The 26,279-nt window shown below is 48.5% G+C and overlaps 1 protein-coding gene and 1 long non-coding RNA gene across 5 annotated transcripts in view; one reads left to right on the top strand and one right to left on the bottom strand.

The window, feature by feature from the left end:
* Positions 1-26,279, bottom strand: part of LOC129537881 (uncharacterized) — a 40,174-nt gene that overhangs the window by 4,116 nt on the left and 9,779 nt on the right. The window lies entirely within an intron of this gene.
* Positions 705-26,027, top strand: IFNLR1 (interferon lambda receptor 1). 4 transcript variants are annotated; one of them, XM_055397726.2, is made up of 7 exons: positions 773-930; positions 5,684-5,807; positions 13,119-13,303; positions 18,671-18,813; positions 20,593-20,752; positions 21,371-21,504; positions 22,691-26,027. In XM_055397726.2, the coding sequence occupies exons 1-7, from the start codon at positions 873-875 to the stop codon at positions 23,468-23,470; spliced, it is 1,584 nt and encodes a 527-aa protein (XP_055253701.2). In that variant the 5' UTR covers positions 773-872; the 3' UTR covers positions 23,471-26,027. The 4 variants fall into 4 exon arrangements, with proteins under 4 accessions (XP_055253702.2, XP_055253701.2, XP_055253703.2 ...); XM_055397728.2 differs by lacking the exon at positions 773-930 and adding an exon at positions 2,378-5,582; XM_055397729.2 differs by lacking the exon at positions 773-930 and adding an exon at positions 2,378-5,582 and having other exon boundaries at positions 5,684-5,815.

The following is a 26,279-nucleotide window of genomic DNA, read 5'->3' as shown; positions in this document are numbered from 1 at the left end:
AGGGACCCGATTCACGGGTTGAACCTGAGTCTCTTGCATCTCCTGAGTGGGCAGGCAGATACTTTACCACCCGTGCCACCTGGGAAGCCGACAAATGCCTATAGGCACACATTTTTTTAAAGCACTCATATTTTGGTACTTGCTTTTCTGCTACTGAGTAAACATCCCTGAGTGACTACGTACGTCTTGGCAACATCTTTTTTAATGACTGTAGACTCTTTTTCGGTGAGGCTTGTGTTCCATTGTCTGGAAGCGATTACTGTTCTGGTGACAGGTACCACGCCACAGGCTTTAGCATCAGAGGGACCAGTGTTCCCGGGAACATGCCCAGGAAGCTCTGGAAACTGTCACTCCTCTGAAGGATGTAGAGAATAACAGGACAGACCCCGCCCGTCCCCCCCCATTGTCGCTGGAATTAAAGTTCAGGGCCAAAGTGCTTGACCTGGAACCTGGCACTTGGAACGCGCCCGGATACAGGCAGTGGTGTCTGAGACTACGTTCTTAAACTGGCCCTGAACTAGTTCGTCCTGTTTCAAGTCCCGTGTTGAAATTCCTGTGGTTATTAACTATGAACAGTTTTCCTCTTCTCCCCTCCCTCCATAGGCGGATTTACTGATCGCCCCCCACTCCACCCCCTCTCCCGGACGTGGCAGAAAAAAACGAAGTAAAGGTTTTGGGGAGCTCCTGGAGGGTTTGAGCGGGGCGGCCCCAGGGGAAGCCCCGGGAGCCTCCCAGGCCCCGCCCCCGGAGGGGCGGGCCCGCGGCTCGGCCTCCTATTGGCTGCCGGTCGCATCACCTGCCGGGTGTGAACCTGGAGGCCGGAGGTGTGGGAGGCCTGACCTGGTCCCACCCGGGGCCGCGGGAGGACCGGCATGACGGGGGCCCGACGCTGGGCCCCCCTGCTCCTGTGTCTGCTGCAGTCCGCTCCAGGTAAGGGCGGGGGCCGCGGGGCGGGCGCGGAGCCGCGGGGGCGCTCCATCAGGTCTGCACCCACCTTCAGACCGACCCAGGGAGGGAGTGCCCGGGCAGAGGTCTGTGCGGGGTAACCCGGGTCGTGCGAATCAGCAGAGCCCATTCTCCTCCCCTCCCCCAACCCGCCACCACCAGTTTTCTTCTAACTGGGGACTAAACAGGCTCGAGTCTGAAATTCCTTTACGGGAAGGAACTGATCCAGTTTCCTAGTGCCAGTTCAGCTCCAGGTGAGCAGAGAAAAACAGATAGTGACAGTTCAAAAGTCAGCTGCATTTGTTTATAAAGCGCTTTTTAAGGTTTCCTAAAAGCCCTGTCCGCTACATGAATGCCACCACACTTAACCCTCATTGGTGAAGGAAACCAAGCAGAAGTGCTCTGCCCTCGCTGGTGGGGGGCCGGGGTGGGGAGTGGGGTTGGGGGATGTGGAGGGGCTGGGGAGGGTCCCCTACCCTCGCCTTCCCCCAAACTCAGGGTGTCAAAAGTTCCACCCAAGCCTGAGGGGAAGGAGCACCCGCTTAGTCTAAGCTGTGCTATCGTTCTAACAAGTCACCTCTTTTTTTCCTGCACCCTCGCTAGTAAATAAGGTGACAGGGTACAAAATACCTTGGGTGGTTGGGATCCAACCACCAAACCCCAGCCAATCCAGGGAGAAGGTCCCCAGGATATCACCCTGATCTTAGGCTAATAATTTAAGAGCTTAGAAGGGCCCTTGGACACAATCTAATGTATTAATGTTAAAAGCCAACATTTGTCTGAGCATCTTCTTTGTGCTGAGCACCACGTTATTCTAGTTAAGCATCAAAACCCAACTGTCATACAAGGTAGGTAGTATCTTCTCCCTTTTCAGATGGGGAAACTGAGGCTCAGAGCAATTAAGGGAATTACCCAAGAAGGAAGACATTGGTGAGACACACAGAACAGAGAAGCCTGAGGCTGGAGTGCGCATGGCCAGCTTTGGCTGTGGGGCGGGCGGCTGGTCCTTCCACCCGGGTCAGTTCAGGGACGCCCCGGCTCCTGGTTCCTTCACAACAGTGTTACAGCAGCTGATGAGGAACAGGGAACCTGCGTGGTGGGAGGGGAGGGGGTCTGTACTCCCCTTTTCACCACCAAACTCAGTAGTTTTGCTGTCTAGCCCTAGCTCTCCTTACACTCGATGAATATTTAATGTACAGAACACAAGCTGTGGTGTGAAGGTTTAGGAAGCGAAGCTGAATCCAGGTTCTAATCCCGGGTCCCACACATAATGGGTGCGTAGCCTCAGGCAGTTAGGTTGTGACACTTAACTAGAATAATGTGGTGCCCAGCACAAAGAAGTTGCTCAGACAGATGTTGGCTTTTAACATTAATATTAGATTATATCCAAGGGCCCTTCTAACTCGTAAATTATTACTGTGTAATGGGTGTGTAGCCCCTTCTGTCTTAATGGGTGTGTAGCTCCTTCTGTCTCTGTGGAAGGGGAATGACGCCTACACCACAGATTAATTTGTCCTGAGGACTGAATGAGGTTTTGACTGAATGAGGATTTGACCGAATGCCACCCCTGTGCTTGGCACCCTTTGAAGGCTCAGTAGAGTACAACTGTGATGCCAGGGGGCTCAGTGGTAAAGAATCCGCCTGCCAATGCAGGAGACTCAGGTTCAATCCCTGGGTCAGGAAGATCCCCCAGAGAAGGAAATGGCAACCCACCTCAGTATTTTGCCTGGGAAATCCATGGACAGAGGAGTCTGGTGGGCTACAGTCCAGGGTCACAAAGAGTCAGACACCATGGAGCGACTAAGCACCTTGAGGGCAACTAATTTGGCTGCTATTTTTCCACTGTGGCCAAGCACAGACCTGAGGCCTGTTCTCAGATAAGCCACTTGTAGACAGACTTTGTCCTCCTGCCAGCCACCTGCTGGAAAGTCCAGAAACTGGGAGCACTGTCGGCATCAGAGTCCTGATGATCCAGTTCCAATGAGAGGACGCAGGTTGGGGTGAAAGCAGGAACCCACATTTGCGTCTAAAAGGGCGGGGGTGTGGAGCTGAACTGAGGGCCATCAGCAGAATGGGCCCCTCCCTCCCTGATGCCCTTCTATTCTATCACAGCGCATGTGACCCTTTGGGTCACTGAATTCTCCATGGGACCATGAATACCTAAAGGGCAGGAGTGGAGTCATAGCCCTCTCTGAAACCTCTGGCATTCAGTGATCAAGAGATGTTCTTGACCAGTAGTGAGCCACTGATGTTGGAAGAATAATGCTGAATGTAGATGGAAACAGTGGAAACAGTGGCAGATTTTATTTTCTTGGGCTCCAAAATCACTGCAGATTGTGACTGCAGCCACAGAATTAATAAACGCTTACTCCTTGGAAGAAAAGCTACGAAAAACCTAGACAGCATATTAAAAAGCAGAGACATCACTTTGCCAGTGAAGGCCCGTCTAGTCAAAGCTATGACTTTTTCAGTAGTTATGTACCAATGTGAGAGTTGGGCTCACATAAAGAAGGCTGAGCGCCAAAGAATTGGTGTTTTTGAATTGTGGTGCTGGAGGACTGTTGAGAATCCCTTAGACAGCAAGGAGATCAAACCAGTCAGTCCTAAAGGAAATAAACCCTGAATAGTCCCTGGAGGGACTGATGCTGAAGCTGAAGCTCCAATACCTTAGCCACCTGATGTGAAGAACTGACTCATTCTTCAGATAAGACCCTGATGCTGGGAAAAATTGAGGGTGGGAGGAAAAGAAAGCAACAGAGGATGAGATGGTTGGATGGCATCACTGACTCAGTGGACATGAGTTTGTGCAAACTCCGGGAGATATGACGGGGAAGCTGGGAGTGCTGCAATCCATGGAGTCACAAAGAGTTGAACGTGACTTTGTGGCTGAAGAACAGCAGGCCCCATGAGAACCTAGGGGAGGAAGTGTGATCAAGAGCTCAGACTCTGGGGATTTCCCTGGTGGTCCAGTGGTTACGAATCCACCTGCCAGTGCAGGGCACATGGGTTCGATCTCTGGTTGGGGAAGATTCCACATGTTTTGGAGCAACTAGGCCGATGCACCAGTACTGAAGCCTTCGTGCCCTAGAGCCAGTTTGCACAACAAGAGAAGCCGTGGCAATGAGAAGCACGTGCACCGAAATGAAGAGCCCAGCCCCCCGCAACTCCAGAAAGCCCTCCCATAGCAACGAAGCCAAAAATAAAAATAAATTGTTTAAAAAAAAATTTTTTTAAGAGCCCAGACTTTGGGATTGACTAGGCCTGGATGGATTTGAATTCCATTTCTGCAACTTATTAGCTAAGAGGGCCTCAGTTTCCTCATCTGTAATGTGATGCTCACAATTAGTACCTGCCTCCTGGAGATGTGGGGCAGATTGAAGGAGAAAATGCAAATAACATAGTTTGCATGAAAATGCAGATAACATAGTTTGCATCATGCCTAGCACATAATTAGGACACAGTACACATTAGTTGCTATTACTAGCAGCAGCAGCATCACCACCACTTCCGAAAGATGTCAGGAAGACTCCCCGGAGGAAGTGATATTTGAACCAAGTCTTTAAAAGATTAGATGGTGAATATCACGCTGTCAAGGCCGCTTGGGTTCAAAGACACACAGAAGAATGCAGTGGTTTGAGAAGGGCGGGAAGGAAGATTGGCTGCAGTGTTGGTGAGGTGTCAGGAAGACGTCAATGAGATGGCCAGGCCAACCTGGGCAGGGCTTCATGTACCCTGATAAACAGCATGGACTTTATTCTGAGAGCAAGGGAAGGGCAGGAACTGGGCAGCTGTGTAGGCAGATGCATATTTCAGAAGATGAGCAGTGAGAAGGAAGAAGTGCCAAGGAGAGAAGTTAGGGGCAAGTTAGAGGCGGTCAGGGAAAGAGCCACTGGGACAGTGACATCTGAGCAGAGATGTGAAGGAAGCAGAAAAGTGAGCCAGATGGAACATCCAGGGGGAGAACAGTCTAGGCAGAAGGAACAGCTTGTGAAAAGGCCTGGAGGTGAGTGCAGGCCCATCACACTCTAGGAACAGAAAGGGGCCATGTGGCTGGAGGGGACAGAGTCCTGGGGCGTCCTGGGTCGGACTGGGTAGGGTCCTGTGGGTGATGGTGAAGAATTTGGTTTTACCTTGAGTGAAACAGAAGCCACTGGGGCTTTAAAGCAAAAGGGTGACTTGATCTGACTTTCATTTTAACCCTTGCTGCCATATGGCAGATGGATTGAGGGGACAAGGCTGGAAGCAGGGACAGCAGTTAGGAGGCCTTAGGGATAATCCAAGTCATCACAGTGTTCATTCATTCACTCAACAGATTTTCACTGTGCACCTACTATGTGCATAGGGACCTTTGCAGGCAGACTCTGGGGACATGGCTGAGGACAGGACAGAGCCTCCGTTCCATGAGACCCTCAGGGCCATTCCCTCCTGAAGTCCAGGGATCTATCAGATGGTCCTGCTCTGTGCTGTTTTGCTGGAACCCTCAAGTGGAATTCTCAAGGTTGGAAAGCCCACCCTGGCACAGATGGGCTGCTGAGGTCTAAGGAGGGGAAGGGGCTGTAGGTCGCACAGCTATAACTGGAATCATGCCCCCGGGGTCCCCAGCCTACATCACATCCCATCTGCTTCAGCCACCCCAGGTAACTCCTCCTTCTTAAACTGAGCAAGCACCCGATTGCCTGCCATGCCACTCTTCAGCTCAGAATGGCTCCAGGCTTCATGACCTCTTTCTCCTCCACAGGGCGGCCCCTCCTGGCCCCTCCCCAGAACGTGACACTGCTCTCCCGGGACTTCAGTGTGTACCTGACGTGGCTTCCAGGGCCTGGAAACCCCCAGAACGTGACCTATTTTGTGGCCTATCAAAGGTGGAGAGGTGCCTCTGGGCTGGTGGGGTGGGGGTTGGGTGGGTGTGAAGAGGTGGGCAGGGGCTGGAGGGGCTTCTCTGCAAGAAATAGCTGCATTCAGTGTGGACAGCACCCGCTGGTTCTCTGAGTCCCACGGGTGACAGCATGCGGCAGGCATTGGGAGAGGGTATTCACGAAAGTTCTGGAAGTGGGGGTGATGCTGAATGGAGAACAGTGCCCAGGTGATGGACCTGCCAGGAGCAAGGCAGGATCTTTGAGAAAAGTCAGAGCAGGGCATGGATGGAGCTGTGAGGACCCGACAATGGAATTCTTGAGGGCCTGGGTAAAGTGCTTGACACTAGCAGGTAAAGGAGGCAGGGATATCTCTTGCAGAGCTGTGCTAGGCATGGTGAAATGATCACCCTTTTCCCCATGGAGCCTGCACAGAGCCTCGGGGTCCTTCTCACGTTGGCAGCCCAGGCATCCATTGCTGATGCAGAGGAGTCTAAAAGTCTAAAAGTGAAAGCAGATTTATCATCTTTGCACATAGGTGGAAGTCATCTGAAGATCTTTCATTAGAGAGTAAGCTAATAAAAGCAGATACTCAGCAGCATTAATCTAGAATTGGTGGGAAGGAGGAGGCAGGAAGGAGAAGAACTGCCATATACTCAGGACTCTTCCTGTGCCAGGCTTAGTGCTAGGAGCCTAGCACGAGAACCTCCCTTCTGCCTCCCTGTGTTACCAGGCAGGCTCTGCATTTCCCCTGTGTTAGAGGTGAGGCGGTACTCAGAGGTGCCGTGATTTGTATAAGGAAGTCAGTGATGGGAGCAGAAGGAAAACCCTCATGTGTCTGGCCCCAAAGCTTGTGCTCTTCCTGTTCGGTCACGGTGCCTCCATCTGTAGCCTCCAGATGTGAACGGTGGGGGCCTGCCTCGGGAAAGGACAGGCTGTAGAGAGCCTTCCAAAGAAAGAATGGGAACTTCCCTGGTGGTCCAGTGATTAAGAATCCGCCCGCCAATGCAGGGAACATGGATTCAATCCCTGGTCCGGGAAGATTCCACATACTGCAGGGCAGCCAAGCCCATGGGCCACAACTACTGAGCCTGTGCACCCTGGAGCCCACGCTTCACGACATAAGAAACCACCGCAGCTGAGAAGTAGCCCCAGCTCATCACAACTGGAGAAAGTCCACACTCAGCAACGAAAATCCAGTGCAGCCAAAAGAAAGAAGGAAAAGAAAAAGAGAGACTGGTACAGAACCGTCTCAGGAGGCAGAAAATACCCAGCGTGTGCCTGCACGTGTCCGTACATGAGACACATTTAATCTCACACTGCCCTGCGAGGAAGGATTCAGGGACTCCGCTCTAACAGGGAGGGAACTGGAGCACTAAGAGGGTGTTTTGCTCAAAACCACACAGCCAGGCATAGTGGAGGTGGGATAAATTGATTAAAGAATTGAAAGCCTAACCTCAGACCTTTATGATATTTTCCTTTCCTTTTACACTTTTGAAACAACTGTGAGGATTCCAAAACTGTGATACTCTAATGGTATTATTTTTTTCATTTATTAGCTAGAATTATTGTATAAAGAGATGCTTCCTTTTGTGTAGTATTTGATATTCAGTGGTACTGTTCATACAGGCAAGACAGAATAAATGCTTGAAATTTTTTCTTTACCAATTTGGAAGATAATGAAGTGGTTCCCTATCATGTCCCAAAGGTGATTGCCTTGTTTTCTTTTATTATTATCACCAACTCAAGTAGTTAAACATATCTAATGATTTCAGTTCAGTTCAGTTGCTCAGTCGTGTCTGACTCTTTGCGACCCCATGAATCACAGCATACCAGGCCTCCCTGTCCATCACCAACTCCCGGAGTTCACTCAGACTCATGTCCATCGAGTCAGTGATGCCATCTCATTCTGCCGTCCCCTTCTCCTCCCGCCCCCAATCCCTCACAGCATCAGAGTCTTTTCCAGTGAGTCAGCTCGTCGCATGAGGTGGCCAAAGGATTGGAGTTTCAGCTTTAGCATCAGTCCTTCCAGTGAACACCCAGGACTGATCTCCTTTACACTCAGGACTGATTTCCTTTAGGATGGACTGGTTGGATCTCCTTGCAGTCCAAGGGACTCTCAAGAGTCTTCTCCAACACCACAGTTCAAAAGCATCAATTATTCGGCGCTCAGCTTTCTTCACAGTCTATCTCTCACATCCATACATGACCACTGGAAAAACCATAGCCTTGACTAGATAGACCTTGGTTGGCAAAGTAATGTCTCTGCTTTTTAATATGCTGTCTAGGTTGGTCATAACTTTCCTTCCAAGGAGTAAGCATCTTTTAATTTCATGGCTGCAATCAGCATCTGCAGTGATTTTGGAGCCCCCCAAAAATAAAGTCTTACACTGTTTCCACCATTTCTCTATTTCCCATGAAGTGATGGGACCAGATGCCATGATCTTAGTTTTCTGAATGTTGAGCTTCAAGCCAACCTTTTCACTCTCCTCATTCACTTTCATCAAGAGGCTCTTTAGTTCTTCTTTGCTTTCTGCCATAAGGGTGGTGTCATCTGCATTACTGAGGTTATTAATATTTCTCCCAGCAATCTTGATTCCAGCTTGTGCTTCTTCCAGCCCAGCATTCCTCATGATGTACTCTGCATATAATTTAAATAAGCATGGTGACAATATACAGCCTTGATGTACTCCTTTTCCTATTTGGAACCAGTCTGTTGTTCCATGTCCAGTTCTAACTGTTGCTTCCTGATCTGCATACAGGTTTTTCAAGAGGCAGGTCAGGTGGTCTGGTATGCCCATCTCTTTCAGAATTTTCCACAGTTTATTGTGATCCACACAGTCAAAGGCTTTGGCATAGTCAATAAAGCAGAAATAGATATTTTTTTGGAACTCTCTTGCTTTTTCAATGATCCAGCAGATGTTGGCAATTTGATCACTGGTTCCTCTGCCTTTTCTAAAACCAGCTTGAACATCAGGAAGTTCACGGTTCACATATTGCTGAAGCCTGGCTTGGAGAATTTTGAGCATGTCTTTGCTAGCGTGTGAGATGAGTGCAGTTGTGCGGTAGTTTGAGCATTCTTTGGCATTGCCTTTCTTTGGGATTGGAATGAAAACTGACCTTTTCCAGTCCTGTGGTCACTGCTGGTTTAGTTCATTGCAATTGATTCTACTTGTTGAAGCTTGAATTGTCTCATCTTTGGCCAATGAAAGTCTCTTCAGGTTGACTCCTGAGTCCTTTGAACTTGACCCTATTAAGTCTTGATATCTTTATTGTCATTTGTTGCAAATAGATGTTCCAAACTCATTTGTACAATTCCTGACCTAAAACTTGAAATCAGCCATGTCTCCATTTGGTAAAAAATGGTTTTAAAGAACACTGTGTAGCTGTCATTTGGGTGAACTCCGGGAGTTGGTAATGGACAAGGAGGCCTGGTGTGCTGTGATTCATGGGGTCGCGGAGAGTCAGACACAACTGAACGACTGAACTGAACTGAACTGAACTGTGTAGCTGTCTGATCACTACTGCACTATTGCTTTGAGGTCTTTTCAGTGAACAGAATTGGGTGATATGTATAAAAAATCCCATCTCTATTCCTGGCTTCTACTGAGATGGCTGATTAAATCCACGAGTCACACCCATGATCTCTTTATCAAATGATTTTCCAGCCACAGCTTTGGTGTTCTCTCCAGAACATGCTTTCTTATTTTTTTGCAATTTGCATAGGCTGAGAATTTCCCTAACCTTCAAGTTCTGGTTCCTTTCGGCTTAGCAATTCCTTCTATCTGTCTCTGTCTCTCTCTCTTCTCTCATTTTACTGGAAGCAGTGAGAAGAAATCAGGTTATATCCACAGCATATTGCTTAGAAATCTCCACAGCAAAGTATCCAAGTTCATCACTTTCCACTTCTGATTTTCCATAAAAACACTAGGATTTAATTCAGCCACACTCATTGCCACTCTATAACAAAGATCAATTTTCTTCCAGTTTCCAAGATATTCCTCCTTTCCATCTGATCACCCCCAGAATCACATTTTGTCAGAGCTCTCAACCATGACTTGTCCATCTTAGGTGACCCTGCATGGCATGGCTCATAGCTTCATTGAGTTGCATAAGCCCCTTCACCACGACAAGGCTGTAATCCATGAAGGGGATCTATATTCCTACCAGTAGTCTTTTCAAGGCAGTTTTGACTTTTGCTCACATGAACTTCAGAACCCTTGCAGCTTCTGCACATAAGCCAACTGCAAAGCCACTAACTCATTTTTCGGTATTTGTTACATTAGCTCCCCTGAGGCCTTTGGCCACCTTCCTTCTCCCTGTGTCCTCACCTGGCCTTTTTTCTGTGTGAGAGCAGCCCTGGTGTCCCTTCCTCTTCTCATAAAGGCAGTAGTCTTACTGGCTTAGGGCCTCACCCTTAGGACTGTGTTTAATCTTAATTACCTCTTTAAAGGCCCCATCTCCAAATACAGTCACATTGGGGTGTTAGAGCTTCAGCCTATGAACCGGGGCTGAGGGGTGGGGGTGGATGCTGTACAATGTAGTCAATAATACTGATACTGAATTTCAGTAAATTTAAAACTTTTATTCTTTAAAAAAATAAAATAAAACCCCAAAGAAAATGAAAAAGTCAGTCATTGAGAAGTATATATTCACAATACACACACTGACAAAGAACTTATATCCAAAATAGATAAAGAACTCCTACATCTCAAAAATAAGATGAATCACCCCAAAATATTTGAATAGTCACTTAACAAAAGAAGATATGTAAATGGCCAAAAAGCATATGAAGCGATGTTCAATATCATTAGTCTTTAGGAAAATGTAAATTAAAGCTACAAGGAAATACACACACCACTAGAATGGTTAAAATTAAAAGATGTGACAGCACTAAATGTAGACAAGCATGTGGAGGGCATTTTGTTGTTGTTTAGTTGCTAAGTTGTGTCGACTCTTCATAACCCCAGGGATTGTAGCCCACTGGCTCCTCTGTCCATGAGATTTCCCAGGCAAGAATACTGGAGTGGGTATGGAGGGCATATGGCCCTCCATATTTGGAGGTTTTGCAGCCACAGGTTCAACCAACCATGGAACAAAAATATTAAAAAAAAAAAAATTCAGTTAGCTCCAAAAGACAAATTTGAATTTGCCACAGAGTAGCAAATATTTATATAGCATTTGCATCATATTTACAATTATTTACATAGTGTTTGCATTTATATTAAATATCATAAGTGACCTAGAAATGATTTAAAGTATATGAGAGAATGTGCATGTGTTGTATGCAGATACAAAGCCCCTTATGTAAGGGAACTTAACTCTGCAGATTTCTGTATCAGTGGGCGGTCCTAGAACCCATCCCTTGTGAATACTGACTATTGTTGGCGGGAACGACAGTGATACAGTCACTTTGGAAAACAGCTTTACAGTTTCTAGTAAAGTTGCAGATTCAGTGACCACGTTTCCCAGATTCCACTCCTAGATCTATATCCAAGAGATGTGAAAACATATGTCCATATGAAGACTTGCACGTGAACTTTCATAGCAGCTGAATTCATAATTCCCTGTCATGAACTGAATTGTGTTCCACCCCTTAGTCACTCATGTGTTAAAGCCCTAACACTCTTGGGGTGTATTTAGAGATAGAATCACAAGTACACCATATTTAGGATGTAAGAGGCAGTTAAGATTAAATGCGGTCCTAAGTGTGAGGCCCTAAACCAATAGGATTAGCACCTTTATGAGAAGAGGAAGGGACACCAGGGCTGCTCTCACACAGAGAAAAGGCCAGGTGAGTACACAGGGAGAAGGAAGGTGACCATCTCCTGAGAGAGGCCTCAGAAGACAGTAAACCTGCTGACACCTTGGTCTTGGACTTCTCGTCTCCAGAACCGTGAGAAATCAGTGTATTTGTATCATTTAAGATTACACACAAAGGTGACTTCATATGATATTTGTCTTCCTCTGTCTGACTTAATTCACTTAGTATGATAATCTCTAGGTCCATCCATGTTGCTGCAGATGACAACCGCCACCACCATATTTCATAAATGAAGAATAAATTAGAAGAAATGTAAGAGCAAATCAATACAGCAGATAATGCCTTAAAAGAAACAGAAGGTGAAAAGAGAGAAACTTTTAAAAATAAAAGAGAACTAAAATGTAAATGCTCAAGTTATAAGACTCACAGGAGAAAGCACAGAAATGGATCTTTGTGACCTTGAGTCAGGCTAACATTTCTTAGGACACTGAAAGAAAAGAAAGCTGATATGTTAGTCTACTAGGGCTGCCATGACAAAATGCCAGACTAGGGGGCCTAAACTCAGTTTAACCGCTGGCTTATCAGAGTGATATTTTAAAAACACAAATCGGATAACCTCAGTTCCCTGTTCAGAACCTTCCGGTGGTTTCCTCTGACATATGGAATAAAATCCAAACTCCAAACCAGGATGGTGAGACTCCGCCTGCTCTGCCCACCCACCTCCATCCTCATCTCCTGTCTGCCCACCCTCTCTGTTCCTAGTCTGCTGGGCTTTGGCCACCCTGGTCTTGCTTTTTTTCTGGACTGATCAAGTCCCTTCCCATCGCAAGGCTTTTGCTTTTGTGATTTCCTTCCCCCCACCCCTTCTCCTGGCTCCCTTCTCAGCATCCCAGCCTCAGCTTCAGCACTGTCTTCCTGGCCTTTCCTGAGCTGCCTTCAGAAAGTAGTCACCCCACCTTCCCCTGTTACCACCGCACTTACCAGCTCCTGGATTTATCTTGTCTGTGTGACGATGGTGGGAAAGCCCCTCCCTCCAGAGTGTCAGTTCCCGAGGGCAGGACCTGGTCTGCCATGAATTGCAGATTTCCCAAGAACAATGCCCAGCAAGCGAGTTCCTCCTTTGTACCTCAGTGTTCTCAGGAAGTCGGAGTCATGGACTTGGGTGTCCCCTCTGACATTCACGTAGCACCCAGCACTGAGCGGGACACACAGCAGGGGGCCTGCAGCTGCCTGAATGTGTAAACGTGGTGGAGAATGGTCACCAGCAGAGCGGCCCTGTGCGGGAGACACCACAAATGAGGAGACTCAGCCTTAGGGGCATTAAGCTCCCAGAGATAGTGATGGGCAGAGCCCGGGCTCCCACCCTCGTCTGTCATTCTCGAGCCGAGGCTCCCAACAGGACGGTCCTTCTTCTGTCTCAGTGGATGGCTGGCTGGCCGGACAGACGCATGGACGGACAATCGGGGGGGTGGAGGGGCAAGTAATCCGTATTCTCCAAGTTTCCTCACCCCAAGAGGCCGAATCCATGACCCACACTCTTCTGTCTCCTCCCTCAGCTTTGCACCCCCCAGACGGTGGCGGAGAGTGAAAAAGTGTGCAGGAACCAAAGAGCTGGTGTGTTCTCTGATGTGCCTGGAGAAGCAAGATCTGTGCAACAAGTTCAAGGGGCGCGTGCAAGCAGTTTCACCCAGTGCCAGGTCCCCCTGGGTAGAGTCCAAGTCCATGGATTACTTCTTTGAAGGTAGGGAAGGGACCTGTGAGAGGGAGGCTGTCTGCCCAGGAGCTCAGCTCAGTGGCACTGCTGTCCTAGCCATCTGCCCTCCACTTCCCCAAAGCTGTGGGCAACTCTGGAGCCATTTGCTGTGGGCCCCAGCCTGTAGTCCAAGTAGTCTGACTTTGCAACCGCGAATCAAAGGAGTTCGCCAGCCCCAGCAGTTCTGTGTGTGTGTGTATGTGTGTGTGTGTGTGTGTGTGAGTCGCTCAGTAGTGTCTGACTCTTTGCAACTGAATGGACTATAGCCCACCAGGTTCCTCTGAGTACGGAATTCTCCAGGCAAGAACACTGGAGTGGGTAGCCTATCCCTTTTCCAGGGGATCTTCCTGACCCAGGGATCAAACCCGGGTCTCATGCATTGCAGGCATATTCTTTACCGTCTGAGCCACCAGGGAAACCCAGTTCCGTTTGTACCGCCAACTAATGAGATTCATGATCTTCTACTGTATTCAACCTTGGTTATGAACTACACAAGGCATTTTCAGTTCAGTTCAGTTCAGTCCCCCAGTCATGTCTGACTCTCTGCGACCCCATGAACCACAGCACACCAGGCCTCCCTGTCCATCACCAACTCCCGGAGTCCACCCAAACCCGTGTCCGTTGAGTCAGTGATGCCATCCAAGGCATTTTACTTATTCCTATTTTTGTTAATGTTCAATCTCTCTCTTTCAGAAACAATTTTTTCTTAAATTTTGGTTGCAAAAGTAATTTCTGTACACCACAGAAATTTCAGGGGAAAGAGAGATAAGTAAAGGGAGGCAAATACGCCCCATGCTTGTAATCTTCAGAAATCACCAGTGTTAACATTGAGTGAAGAGAACAATTTTTTCTCTAATGTATTTTATTTCTGATCCTCACAACAGACCTGTGAGGCTTATTTTTACCCACCCGTTTTTTTAAAAAATAAATAAGATCCACAAAAGTCAAGAAACTTACCAGCTATTAAGTGACGGAGATGTGATGTGAAATGGCTCTTTCTGATCTTGGACAAGGTGCTGGATTGGGTCAAGAGTAAGAAAAGGAGTATAAATACTCAGACAATAGCTTCACGGAGCTGAGATCTGTAATTAATCACTCAGGCTTCTCAAAATGTTTGAGGACAAAATAGGGCTTGAAGGGAGGGGAGGAAAGGATTCAATGAAGGATGGCAGGAAAGAATGACAGAGAAGGAAGAAACGGTGATTGGGATGGGAGGAAGCTGGCAGGGTGGGTTGACACATGGACAAAAAGGATGGATGGATGGATGAGAAGAAAGGAAGCGTGGGAACGATAGGAAGGAAGTGATGGATGCGTGGAAAGGAAGAGGTTAGAAGGACAGATAAATGCTTCCAATGAAGGAACTGGTGCGGGTGGAGAAGTACAGGATAGGACTGAAACTCAGATGTCTGGGTCAGTGGCTAGAGAGTACAGAAGGAAGGCTGCTGCCTGGCGAGGGAGGGAAGGCTGAGAGGGGAGGAGAGGCAAAGGAGAAAGGAAAAGCAAGAAGAAAAGATACTTGGAAAGAAAAAACGGACGGATAGGAAGGATGGAGGGATAGCAAAGCAGGCCGATTGGCTAGATGAAAGGAAGAAAGAAAGTATAAATGATTAGGAAGACAGGATGGATAGGAAGGAAGAAACATCAGCTGGAAAGAAAGCAAGATAGGAGAATTAGGAAGAAGGAAGGACAGCTGCAAAGGATGTGTGGGTGGGAAGGAAAAGAAAGCTGGGAAGGCAGACAGAAAGGTTGTCTGCCTAGAAGAATGATGGATGAATAGGAAAAAGAATTAGAACAGTAAAGGGACAGATGCAGAGAGGTGCTTACTTTTTTAATTAATTTTTGTTTGTTTGTTTTTTCCTCCCTAAAGCTCTTCTGATTCTCCCAGACCACACCTCAAGCTTGAATGATCCTTCCTGCCTTTTTCTGCCCTCAACTGTGACCCTGGTCACTTTGTCTCTTGAGTTTTGTTAGTATGAATATTTCATTTCCCTCTGATGTGCTCCAACTCCTTGAGGTGAACATTTATGGGGGCCCAGTTCTCTCAGCTCCCTGCCCAGGGCTTAATACATGTCAGTGTCCAGTGGGTGTTTCCCGAACACATCAGTGGTGGCACCTTGCAGAAGCCCCATGCTTTCCCTGAGCACAAACAGAGCAGGGGAGACCAATGTGGTCAGGGCTCCTGCCGTCTGGTAGTCAGGGAAGGCTGCATGGAAACAGTGGCATTTCAGCTGGACCTTGAACGATGGTATATTAATTTTCTCTTGTTGCTTTATTCTTTGTCACTGCTCCCTCCATCTTCAAACCATCAGTCAAACCTAGATAATCTTGATCAGACTGCCCGTAGAAAGGGACATTAAAGATTCTGAGCCCAGTGAGGGCTCAGAAGGAAGTGAAGGGCCTCACAGAGGAGACCTCCATCCTCAGGTGTGTGTGTGCTCAGTCACTCAGTCGTGTCCGACTCTTTGAGACCCCTTGGGCTGAAATCCACCAGACTCTCCTGTCCATGGGATTTTCAAGGCAAGGATACTGGAATGGGTTGCTATTTCCTCCTCCAGGAGATCTCCCCAACCCAGGGATCGAACTCTCGTCTCCTGCCTCTCCTACGTTGACAGACAGATTGTTTACCACCGAGCCATCTAGGAAGCCATAAATCTCTTTCAAGAATAGTTAAATCATCATGAGCAGACTGTTAGTAGACGTATGGACACTAAAGGTACTGCCTCACAGAAGGAAGTGAGGAATATGTTACTGAAAATTTCGGGAAGGGGGATGCCTCATATACTGGAAAACGACGACCAAAATTGTGTCCTGCATGTACATGGAAAACAGAACTTATAAATAATTAACTTGGTCATTTATCAAGGAGATTTCCAAGCAAAATGTTGAAGGTCTGGTCTGGTTTATTACTGGCAACTATAGCAAAATGCAAGGAGGAAAGAGAGAAATTGAGGAAAGAGCCTAAACAGAAAGGAACCAGGACTTGAACGTTTGGAAAATTCTCAACCTATCCAGACAGCAAAAGATCCTAAAATTAAGAAATTTCTTCCAGGAGTGTGACGCAGAGAAATAGCCAAGGATGTGATTGTACACCTGGGCTTCCTGGTGGTGCTAGTGATAAAGAATCCGGCTGCCAGTGCAGGAGACATAGGTGATGGGGATTTGATCCCTGGGTGGGGAAGATCCCCTGGATGAGGGCACAGTAACCCACTCCAGTATTCTTCCCTGGAGAACATGGACAGAGGAGCCTGGCGGGCTACAGTCCATAGGGCAGCAAAGAGTTGGAAGTGACTGAAGCAACTGAGCACTCACACACCCACATGATTGTTCAACCATTTACTGAAACCTCGGAAAGATCAAAGTGTTTGGTCCAGGAAAAAGGCTCTTTGAAGAGACTTAAGGGTATGACATACAGTTTCCTTCAATCAAATCAAGGGGCCTCTAGAAAGCTGAAGTGTTATCCCTCAGCCAGCTCAGCTAAAGCCAAAAATACAAACGGCTCTTCTCAAAAAGATATGCGGAACTGACTTCTGTCGAATGCAGTAGGTCCCGTGACATCCATAGGAGATCCATAAGCTTCTTGAGAAGTTTATATCAGCAGAAACAGTGTCAGTTTGGATGAAAAGAAGCAGAGAGAATATGAAATGAAAGAAGGCTATTGGTCCCCCAAGTTCTACTGGAAAGGAGCAGACTGTAAACTATTTAGCTGCAAATATCTTTCATGAAAAAGAAGGATTATTCAGAGAGTGGAACCAGGATCCCAGAGAGCAGTATTGAAAGCCAAGGAGATGTAGTTCCCAGGCCTAAAAATCTAATAGTTTGTGTAGCTAGATTTCAAAACTGCTTCGGCTCAGTGAGTTTGTTACCTCCTGTTTCTCCCTATTTGAACCAAACTGTCCATGACTGTTGTCTGCTGCCTATCCCACCTCCTTACGTTGGGAGCAGATAACTTGTACTTTCTTTTCTCTGGTCCACAAGTGGACAGGAGTCGAGTCCAGGAGTCATGCCGAATGCATTGTACCCAGACTCTCCCTGAACCTGATTTAGATACTTTAGAAGATGAGATTTTGGAATTTGAGTTGATCCTGTAATGGGATGAGACTCTGGGGGGCCTTGGGATGGGGTGAGGTGGCTCAATGGTAAAGAATCCGCCTACCAGTGCAGGAGACGCAGGAAATGCAGGTTCGATCCCTGGGTTGGGAAGATCCCCTGGAGAAGGAAATGGCAACCCCCTCCAGTACTTTTGCCTGGAGAATCCCACGGACAGAGGAGCCTGGTGGGCTACAGTCCATGGGGGTCACAGAGAGTCGGACACAGATGAGCGACAGCCTGCGTGCACAGAATGGGGTGAATGTATGTTGCCCTTGAGAGAGACAGGAATTTCAGTCTGTCTCTCAGGAGTCAGACGGAGAGCCACGATAGGCAGAATGACTCCCCCCAGAGATGTTCGTGCTTTAATCCCTGAACCTCTGAATATGTTAAATGTTAATGTTAGATGGCAAAGGGGATTTTAATTAAATTCATGGGTGTTAAAATAGGGAGATTATCTTGGATTATCCAATTGGGCCCAGTCTGGTCCCTTGAGTCCTTAAAAGCAGAGACCTTTCTCAGCTGGAGGCAGAAGAGGTGTAGAAGAAGGGGGAAACCAGGGTTGAAATGTGAGAAGGATTCAATGTGGTGTTTCTGCTTTGAAGATGAACGGGTAACGTGATCAGAAGTGCAGGTGCTGCAGGGACTTCCCTGGCAGTCCAGTGGTTAAGACTCCATGTTTCAACTACAGGAGACATGGGTTCAGTCTCAGGTCGGGGAGCTAAGATTCCCACAATGCTATTCAGTGTGGCAAAAAAATTTTTTAAAAAGAAACAGAAGAAAGAAGCGCAGGTGTCTTCAGGAGCTGAGAAAGGCTCCCGGCTAACAAACAGCATGGAAATAAACCTCAGCCTCACAGCTACAGGGAACTGAAATCTGCTAACAACAATAATGAGTATGGGAGTGAATTCTGCCCCCAAAGATCCCAGAGGAGAGCCCAGGCCAGCTGACACCTTGATTTCCATCCAGCGATGAGAACCCCATCAAGCCCACCCAGTCTCTTACTCCAGAACTGTGACATGATACATCTGTGTTAATATAAGCCACTAAGGTTGTGGCAATGTCATGGCAGCAACAGAAAATGATACAGACTGGCAGGATGCTGACAGACCAGTGACAGGTGAAGGGCACCTGGGGGAAAGGACAACGCGAGTCAAGGCAGGTTAACTGTCTTCCTACTGGATGAAGAGCAGGCCTGCCTGGAGGCAGGGGCATGCGCGCTCTGTGGCTTGCGGAAGGTCCTGACAGGTCCTGTTCTGTTTCCTCCAGTGGAGCCAGCCCCACCTGTCCTGGCATTCAACCAGACAGAGGAGATTCTGATTGTCAGTGCTACATACCAGCTGCCGCATTGTGTGCCCCAACCAGATCTGAACTATGAGGTGGATTTCTGGAAGGAAGGGACTAAGAACAAGGTGAGAAGCCCCTTTCATGCACCCCCCAAGCTGAGTCCCCTTCCTCACTCTCCGAGCAGATCCCTGTGTTCTTCACCCTTAAAGCCTTGTCCCTGAATGCCTCCTCCAGGAAGCCTTCCGTGCCTGCCCCTCACTGCTGCAGTCACCCCCTTGACTTTGCAGTGTGATTGACTTGTGGCTCACCTCTGCCCCAAACCCCCACCCAAGGAGCCAAGTCCAGGACATCCTTCCCCTGCATATTACAGCTAGTAACAACAGAGCAGTTTTCTATTTTTTTTTAATTATGAAACTTTTTAAAAAAAAAATAAAATCTGATTGAAGTTTGATTGGCTCTGGGAGGCCTACTTGCTGAGGCATCAGATTCATTAGGAAAAAAAACTAGAAAATTCAGATAAATTCTAGGAAGAAAACCGAAAGTATCCAGAGATGATTTCAAATAACTCTTCGGTATGTATACGATTCCAGACTTGTTTCTGTGTATGCATGTGCTTATGTCTGTATCTATTTGTATACGGCAGGGGTTAGCAAATTTTTTCCACAACTGGCCAGAGAGTAAATATTTTTGACTTGGCAGGCCATATCGTCTCTCACCTCTATTCAGCTCTATCTATAACACAAAAGAAGCCATAAGTAAATAGATAAATGAAGAGGCATAGCCATGTTCCAGGAAAACTATTTTCAAACAAAGGTGAGGTTAAAGTCGACGGACCCCTGTTCTTGTTCATTCTGTCTTTTGCTGAACCAGACTCTCACCCCTGACCTGCACACTCTGGATCCCAGATCTTCATCTGATGTGGTCCTTGCCTTCAAGAACCTCACAGGTGTTCTTGTGTTCTTTCTACTGTCCAGCAGAAACATAATGCAGCACACATTGTGTTGTTTGAATGTTCCACATTCAATTAAGTAAAAAGAAACAAGTGAATTTTTCACAGTAGATTTTATTTCATTCAATAGAATGTAATCATCTCAACATGTAGTTAATATAAAAATTACTGAGATTTTTGGGTTGGTCTCTCTTGAAAGTTGGTATGTATTTTATACTGGAACGCATCTTGGTTGATACCAGCCACGTTCCAAGTGTTCAATAGCCCCATGTGGCCACTGGCTACTGTGTTGGACAAGCAACCCTAGTGTTTTCTGTGTCTGTAATGGCTGCGTGACTACCCCTGTGTTGTTGTTTAGTCACTAAGTCGGGACCAGCTCTTTGCAACCCCATGGACTGCAGCACACCAGGCTCCTCTGTCCTCCACTATCTCCCGGAGTCTGTTCAAATTCATGTCCATTGAGTCCATGATGCTATCTAACCATCTCCTCCTCTGACGCCCCCTTCTCCTTTTGCCTTCAATCTTTCCCAGCATCAGGGTCTTTTCCAATGAGTTGGCTCTTCGTATCAGGTGGCCAAAATATTAGAGCTTCCACTTCAGCATCAGTCCTTCCAGTGAATCTTCAGGGGTGATTTCCTCCACCCTAATATTTTGACATGCCCTGAGGGTAGGAAACCAGAGGCATCTGCCCCCAAAAGTGAGGACCACTGAGCCTTGGTGGGGTGTGCCTGGGAGTGACCCTGAGTGCCAGGGCTGCTTTTGAACCCAGACCATCTCTACCTTGAGACTCAGCGAAGAAGAGAAGCCAGATAGTGTTGGGAAGTGCTCTCTGAATGCAAGTAAAGAAGTTGTGGGAATCCCAGTTGTGCCATACCTGCCAAGCCCACCCCATCCTGACTGCATGGAGCCAGGGCCCCCTGCAGGTCCATCTTCCTCTGTTTCTCTCTCCACACAGACCCAGTTTCCAGCCACTCCCCATGGCCAGCCAGTCCAGATTCCCCTCCAGCCAGACACCAGCGGGCACCACTGCCTCAGCGCCAGAACCATCTACACCTTTGGCAATCCTAAGTACAGCGAGTTCTCCAAGCCCACCTGCTTCTTCCTGGAGGCCCCGGGTGAGTGCCAAGTGGTACAGAAGTGAGGACTTTCCCCCTGGGCTTTAGGATCTTCATCACGTGGTAGTTAAGAGCCCAAGTCTAGAGACAGACTCGCCTCCATTAAAATCCCAGCTTCAGCTCCGCTCACTATGTATCTTTGGGCAGTTTACATAACCTCTCTGAACCTTGTTTTCCACCATCTGTAGGATGGGTTTAATTCATTTTTTTTTTTCTTTTTAAATTTTATGTATTCATTTATTTTGGTTGCACTGGGTCTTCCCTGCCGCTAGAGGGTTTTCTCTAGTTGCTGCAAGTGGGGGCTACTCTTTGTTGGGGTGCAGGAGCTTCTCATTGCGGTGACTTCTCTCATTGAGGAGCATGGGCTCTAGTGTGGGCCTCAGGAGTTGTGGTGAGCAGGCTTAGCTGTCTCAAGGCATGTGGGATCTTCCCAGACCAGGGACTGAACCCATGTCACCTGTGTTGGCAGGCAGATTCTTAACCACTGGATCGCCAGGGAAGTCCCGGGTTTATTCTTATGAGAATTAAACAGGATGATGTATGTGAAGCCTCAGCTCAGATGCAGCTGATAGACAGGAGCCCCATTTTCTCTAGTCGTTACTGTTTTTTTCTTCCTAGGATCCAACTGGGCCCTCCTGTTGCTGCTACCACTTCTGCTTCCACTGCTGTTGACTGTTGCCATAGGGCCTGTGATGTGGAAGACCTTCAGGGGGAACCCCTGGCTTCAGCAGACAAAGATGCCACAGGCCCTGGTATGGCAAATCTGGGGGCGTGGGACAGAGAGGGAGGGTTGTCCAAGAGAAAGGAAGTGGAGCTAGACTTGGTAGATAGTTCAGGTAGAATATGAAGATGGCCGAGACTGCAGAGCGCCTATCTACACATCTAAATCTTCACCACTAGTGACTCATTCCTTCTGCACCAAATTAAAATAACAGATGTGCCTGGGAGGGACAAGTGCCTTAAGTCCCTTTTTAAAATAATTTCATCTCTGCTAAGGATTTGTCAAGTGCCAAGAGCAGAACCCCCAGCCCTGGGACTCAGGAGAGATGCCAGGAGGGGAGGTGGGGAGGGCAGAACTGAAAGGAGACAGCTTAAAAAGGTCCCAGCACTTTGTTCACCATCTAACCAAGGGTAAGTCTTGCACAGGCAGACCCTGCAATTTCTTCATTGGTCTGCTGGCTCACTCATTTAGAACCTGGGGCCACAGGCACAAGGGAAGCCTGGAGAGGTCAGATTTGTTCAGTGAAGGCCTGGAAAGGGAAACTGAGTCATACATGGGGCTCAGTGGACACTTGGGGTGGGTGGGAACTTTGAGGATGGGCTCTAAGGGTTTGCCAGATGGAAGTATTTGACCTGCAGGGAATTTCCACTAACTGGAAGACTACCTCTATGTTAGACATATCCGCACCTGCCCCGTCCCTCTACCTTCCCGAGCATGCATGCGTGCGAAGTCGCTTCAGTCGTGTCCGACTCTTGGTGACCTTACGGACTGTAGCCACCAGGCTCCTCCATCCACCTTCCCGATACATGGGAGATCACCAGCTCAACCTCCTAACTCCAGCGCCTGCACCCTGGATGCTTTCTATGGCCTCTGGTGCCCACTCTGCCTGTGCACATCACAGGCTGCGTGTGCCAGGGAGTTCACGCCACCTCCCCCTCCATGCCTCCCCCACTAATGCTCTGAGGCCCGAGTGCTGTAGCGGCTCCAAGTCCCCAGCAAGGCTCAGCTCCAGCTGCCCTCGAGATGCTCTGACTCATCATACCCTGCTATGGGCTGCTGTGCTTTGCTGGCACTTCCCAGGATCCCTTCCCAGAGAAACTACTTCCGTTTGAATCCCTTGTCTCTTTCCTTGTCTATTTCCCAGGGAACCCAAATTAGAACAGTCATGCTTCCAGAAAGGCTGACTCTTCTGTTCTTCTCTCCTCTCCCCAAATCAGAACTTCTTCGGACACAGACTCCACGGGGCAACCTTTCAGCCCAGTGGCCCAGAGTGCCTGCACGACTTGATCCTCTGTCCCCAAAAGGAAGTGACCAGAAGGGTCAGGCTGACCTCTAGAGTCAGGGCCCCAGCTCCCGTCCAGGCTGGACGAGGGAAGGAGAGCGCTGAGGAGAAGGACGGTGTGGAGAACACAGATGAAGAGAACACGGATCCCGGTGTCAGCTTCCAGCCCTACGTTGAACCGCCCCCCTTCCTGGGGCAGGAACTCCAGAGCCCGGGGCCCACCAAGGCAGGAGAGCCCTGGACTCCTCTGGTCCAGGGGGAAGGCTCCTCTGCCTGCGATTCTTCAGGCAGAAGCTGGGCCAGCACTGTGGGCTCCTCCTCCCCCTGGGATGACGCTGGATCCTCCGGCTATTTGGCCAAGAAGGGGCCAGGCCAGGGGCTGGGTCGGGAGGAACACCAGAAGCCTCTCCCACCACCCGAATTCTCCGAGGACTCCAGTTCTCTGGGAGAGCCCCCCAAAGACAACCTCTCCTCCTGGACCAGCTGGGGCTTATCATCACCAGGGCTGAATCTAGTCCCCGGAGAACCCCCGGTTTCTCTTCGGACACTGACCTTCTGCTGGGACAGTAGTCCTGAGGATGATGAGGGGGAAGAAGAAGAGGAGGAAGAGGGTTGGAGGGAGTCAGAGAGTGAGGACAGCGGTGCTGGCAGCTGGGGGGCTAAGAGCCTCCAGAGGACCGAGGTCAGACCCCTGGGGCATTACTTGGCCAGGTGAGCTGTGCCTCCGAGTATGGTTGCTGCTGAGCTTTCTGGGGACCCAAGATATCACCAAGACTTGAAATCCTGGGAGCATCGTTGCTGGGGCAGCAGAAGGTCCTCAGAGCACCTCGGGGAACCGCAGCTTTTAGAGGCCATCCACCAGGCTGAGCCATCAGAAGCCACCCGCCCTATGACCTGCCTGCTTTGCGCCAAGCACCTAGAGGGGTAGAGACAAGAATGGGCGGAGGTCAGAGGTTGGTCGGGTGTCAGATCACCCCACTGTCCCTGGGGTGATATGGCAGCTGGAAAGATTATCTCTGGACAACGTGAAACGGGCAACGTCAGGTCCCAGTGGACACTGAAGGCCAACAGCACAGGGCCCATCCGGCTTTGGGGAGAGAAGGAACTGTGGAGCAGAGACTCGCATCTTTCTCCAGCATCTGCTGGGCTTCCTCCTCCGCAGAACTCGGCCTTCTGGTTTATGAGTTCCCTAGGGTGGGCCCCGGTGAAGAAAAATCTAGCTGGCTGAGGGTGTTGGAGAGGCAGAGGAAAGGGAAGGGCGTCGTCATTGAAAGCCGAGTCTCTGAGTCACGCGTTTCACAATCTAGAATATCAGACAGACCTGGGTCCAGATCCCAGCCCTGCCTCCCTTTGGCCGGTGAGGAGACACCCTCCTCTGTGCTTGAGTCTCCCCTCTGCAGCCACCACCTGGGGCGTGGCGAGAGTTCCAACAGACGCGTGATGCCTGCCACATCGTTGGCACTCACCACGTGGCAACCAGTAGGATTCTTCCATCCTCCCAGGCTCTGGGGGGGAGGGACCACAGGGCATATCCCACCTGTGACCCTAAACTCAGAGTGACTGGATTCTCACTCCAAGTCTCCCACCTACCTCCCGCCCTCACTGCCCCCCAACCTTGTAGTCAGGAAACCGAGTTCTCAAAAGCTGAAGCGCAGTCAAGGCGGTCCCTGGTCCCTCTCCCTTTTCACGGCAAAGAAAGAACCAAATTGCCCACTGTCTAGGGAGTCTGATTAACTGGTGGTGGGGAAGCAACCCAGCAGGGAATTGGGCCCCCGGGCCTGTGATCCCCAGCTTAGCACTTTAGACCCTTCAGTTGCCCATTGTGGTTGTGAAGATGTCCCGTTTCCCCTTCCAGTGCTGAGAAACCTCTGTCTCTGGAAATAGGTAACTGTTCTTCCCCGGGGGTGTGATGGATGTTCTCAAACAGCTGATTATCAGCCTGATTTTGCCAGCTTTGTGGCCCTGCAGAGATCAGAACAAACCTTGGCTCTGCCATTTCACCTGCCAGGACTTAATATGTTTTTCCATTTATGCAAAGAGCATCTTCATAAGCTTTGTACCCACAGGGCTGTGCTGTTTAGAAGTCAGCATAAAGGTATAGCATTGAGAGAATGATCTGGAAAAGCTTCTCAAACTTCCAGGGCTTCTCAAACTGTGCTCCCAAAAGACCCTGGGCTTCACGGGAGGAGGAGTCTCAATCTCAGCGGAAGCTAGAAGTTCCCCCAGGTTCAACCAGAGCAGCCTCCCTGGACCCCTCATTTTGCTCCAGCGCTCTCCACATGCAATTGTGCTTGGGAGTCTCCACTGCAAAAGAAAAAGTTTGCAACCCCCCTTTGAAGTGGAAAATCCTGTCTTCTGTTTCAGACGAGGAAGTGGAAATGTTGACTTCACTGTGTACATCGCTAAGAGTGAGGTTGGGTCTCTGGCCCACCAGGCCAACCCTGGTCCCCTTGGCCATGTAAACAGTACCAAGGTCTCAGCAAGGGGCACGGGGTTCCAGGGGCCTTCACCACCGCTGGGAGGCATGCACACGCCTGCATGCCCAGGCACACACACGTGCCTGTCTGCAGGGGTTTCTCTTCCATGAGGCTTGTCTACATCCATCACTCAACACAGGAGAAGAAAAACAAGCTGTGCCCATGGCACTGGGGAAGGTTCAGAGCCAGTTCCCAGGGAAATACCCAGACCAAGCCCGGCGTCCTTTCTGGAACCTGTTGAGCTGCTTCAAGGAGGTAATTCCAAGTCCCTAAAAGCTATCATCACTGTTGTCTTAGGCTGGTGTGAAGTAACTCACCACTGTATTCTGAAACCTTGTGTGTTTTCTATTTTTTTTCAAAATTTAATTTCTGACATAGGCTGAACCCTCCTTGAATTCTAAAAGTCCAGCTCCATCATGGTCATTAAGTTATAAACAAAAAACTATGGGCAGCATTAGGAAAGAACATGCTGGCCAATATCATCACTTGTTACGTATACTCAGCACTGAACTGTTTACAAAGCCCTTTCATAAACTCATCGGCCAGGAACTGCATAGCTTGAGCTCCAAGGCCACAAGCGAAGGACAACAGGGGTGGAGCAGGCGATGCCCTAAGTAAAAGCAACATTCCGAGTGTTTAGGGTACTGAGAAGTTTATATATTGCTCTGAAATATTTGTATTTATTTCTAGCTTTATTTTATGTTTATATCATATTTAAATAATTTCCTAATGCTTGTTGGGACCTACCCTAAACTGTTTTAAATAAAGAGCTCTATTTTTAGAGAAAAAGGCAAAACCTAATGGAAAAGTGTGTGCTCTTATTTCTCAAAGGCTCCTCACCAGTCTTGACTGTTAAGACTACAGTAAGTCCCCTACATATGAATGTGTTCCATTCTGAAAGCACAAGGGTAAGTCCAATTTTTTCATTAAGTCCAAAGAAGTTAGCCTAGGTGCTCAGCTAACACTATCAGCTAATACTTTTTGTACAAATAAGGCATAAAAACAAGCACAAAAAATAAAATATATTTCGCCTTACAGTACAGTACC

This window comes from Moschus berezovskii, chromosome 2 (genome assembly GCF_049115385.1).
Source record: "Moschus berezovskii isolate FMDL1 chromosome 2, NW_MosBer_1.0, whole genome shotgun sequence".
Taxonomy (NCBI): domain Eukaryota; kingdom Metazoa; phylum Chordata; class Mammalia; order Artiodactyla; family Moschidae; genus Moschus; species Moschus berezovskii.
The sequence above is the reverse complement of the archived record's forward strand: the minus strand, read 5'-3'. Positions and strand labels throughout refer to the sequence as shown.

Excerpts from the sequence above, each read along its gene's own strand:
- IFNLR1 (XM_055397726.2), top strand. The coding sequence starts at position 873 with ATGACGGGGGCCCGACGCTGGGCCCCCCTGCTCCTGTGTCTGCTGCAG. Across the intron at positions 13,304-18,670 it reads CATGGATTACTTCTTTGAAG|TGGAGCCAGCCCCACCTGTC; the intron begins GTAGGGAAGGGA and ends TGTTTCCTCCAG. Across the intron at positions 21,505-22,690 it reads CAAAGATGCCACAGGCCCTG|AACTTCTTCGGACACAGACT; the intron begins GTATGGCAAATC and ends TCCCCAAATCAG.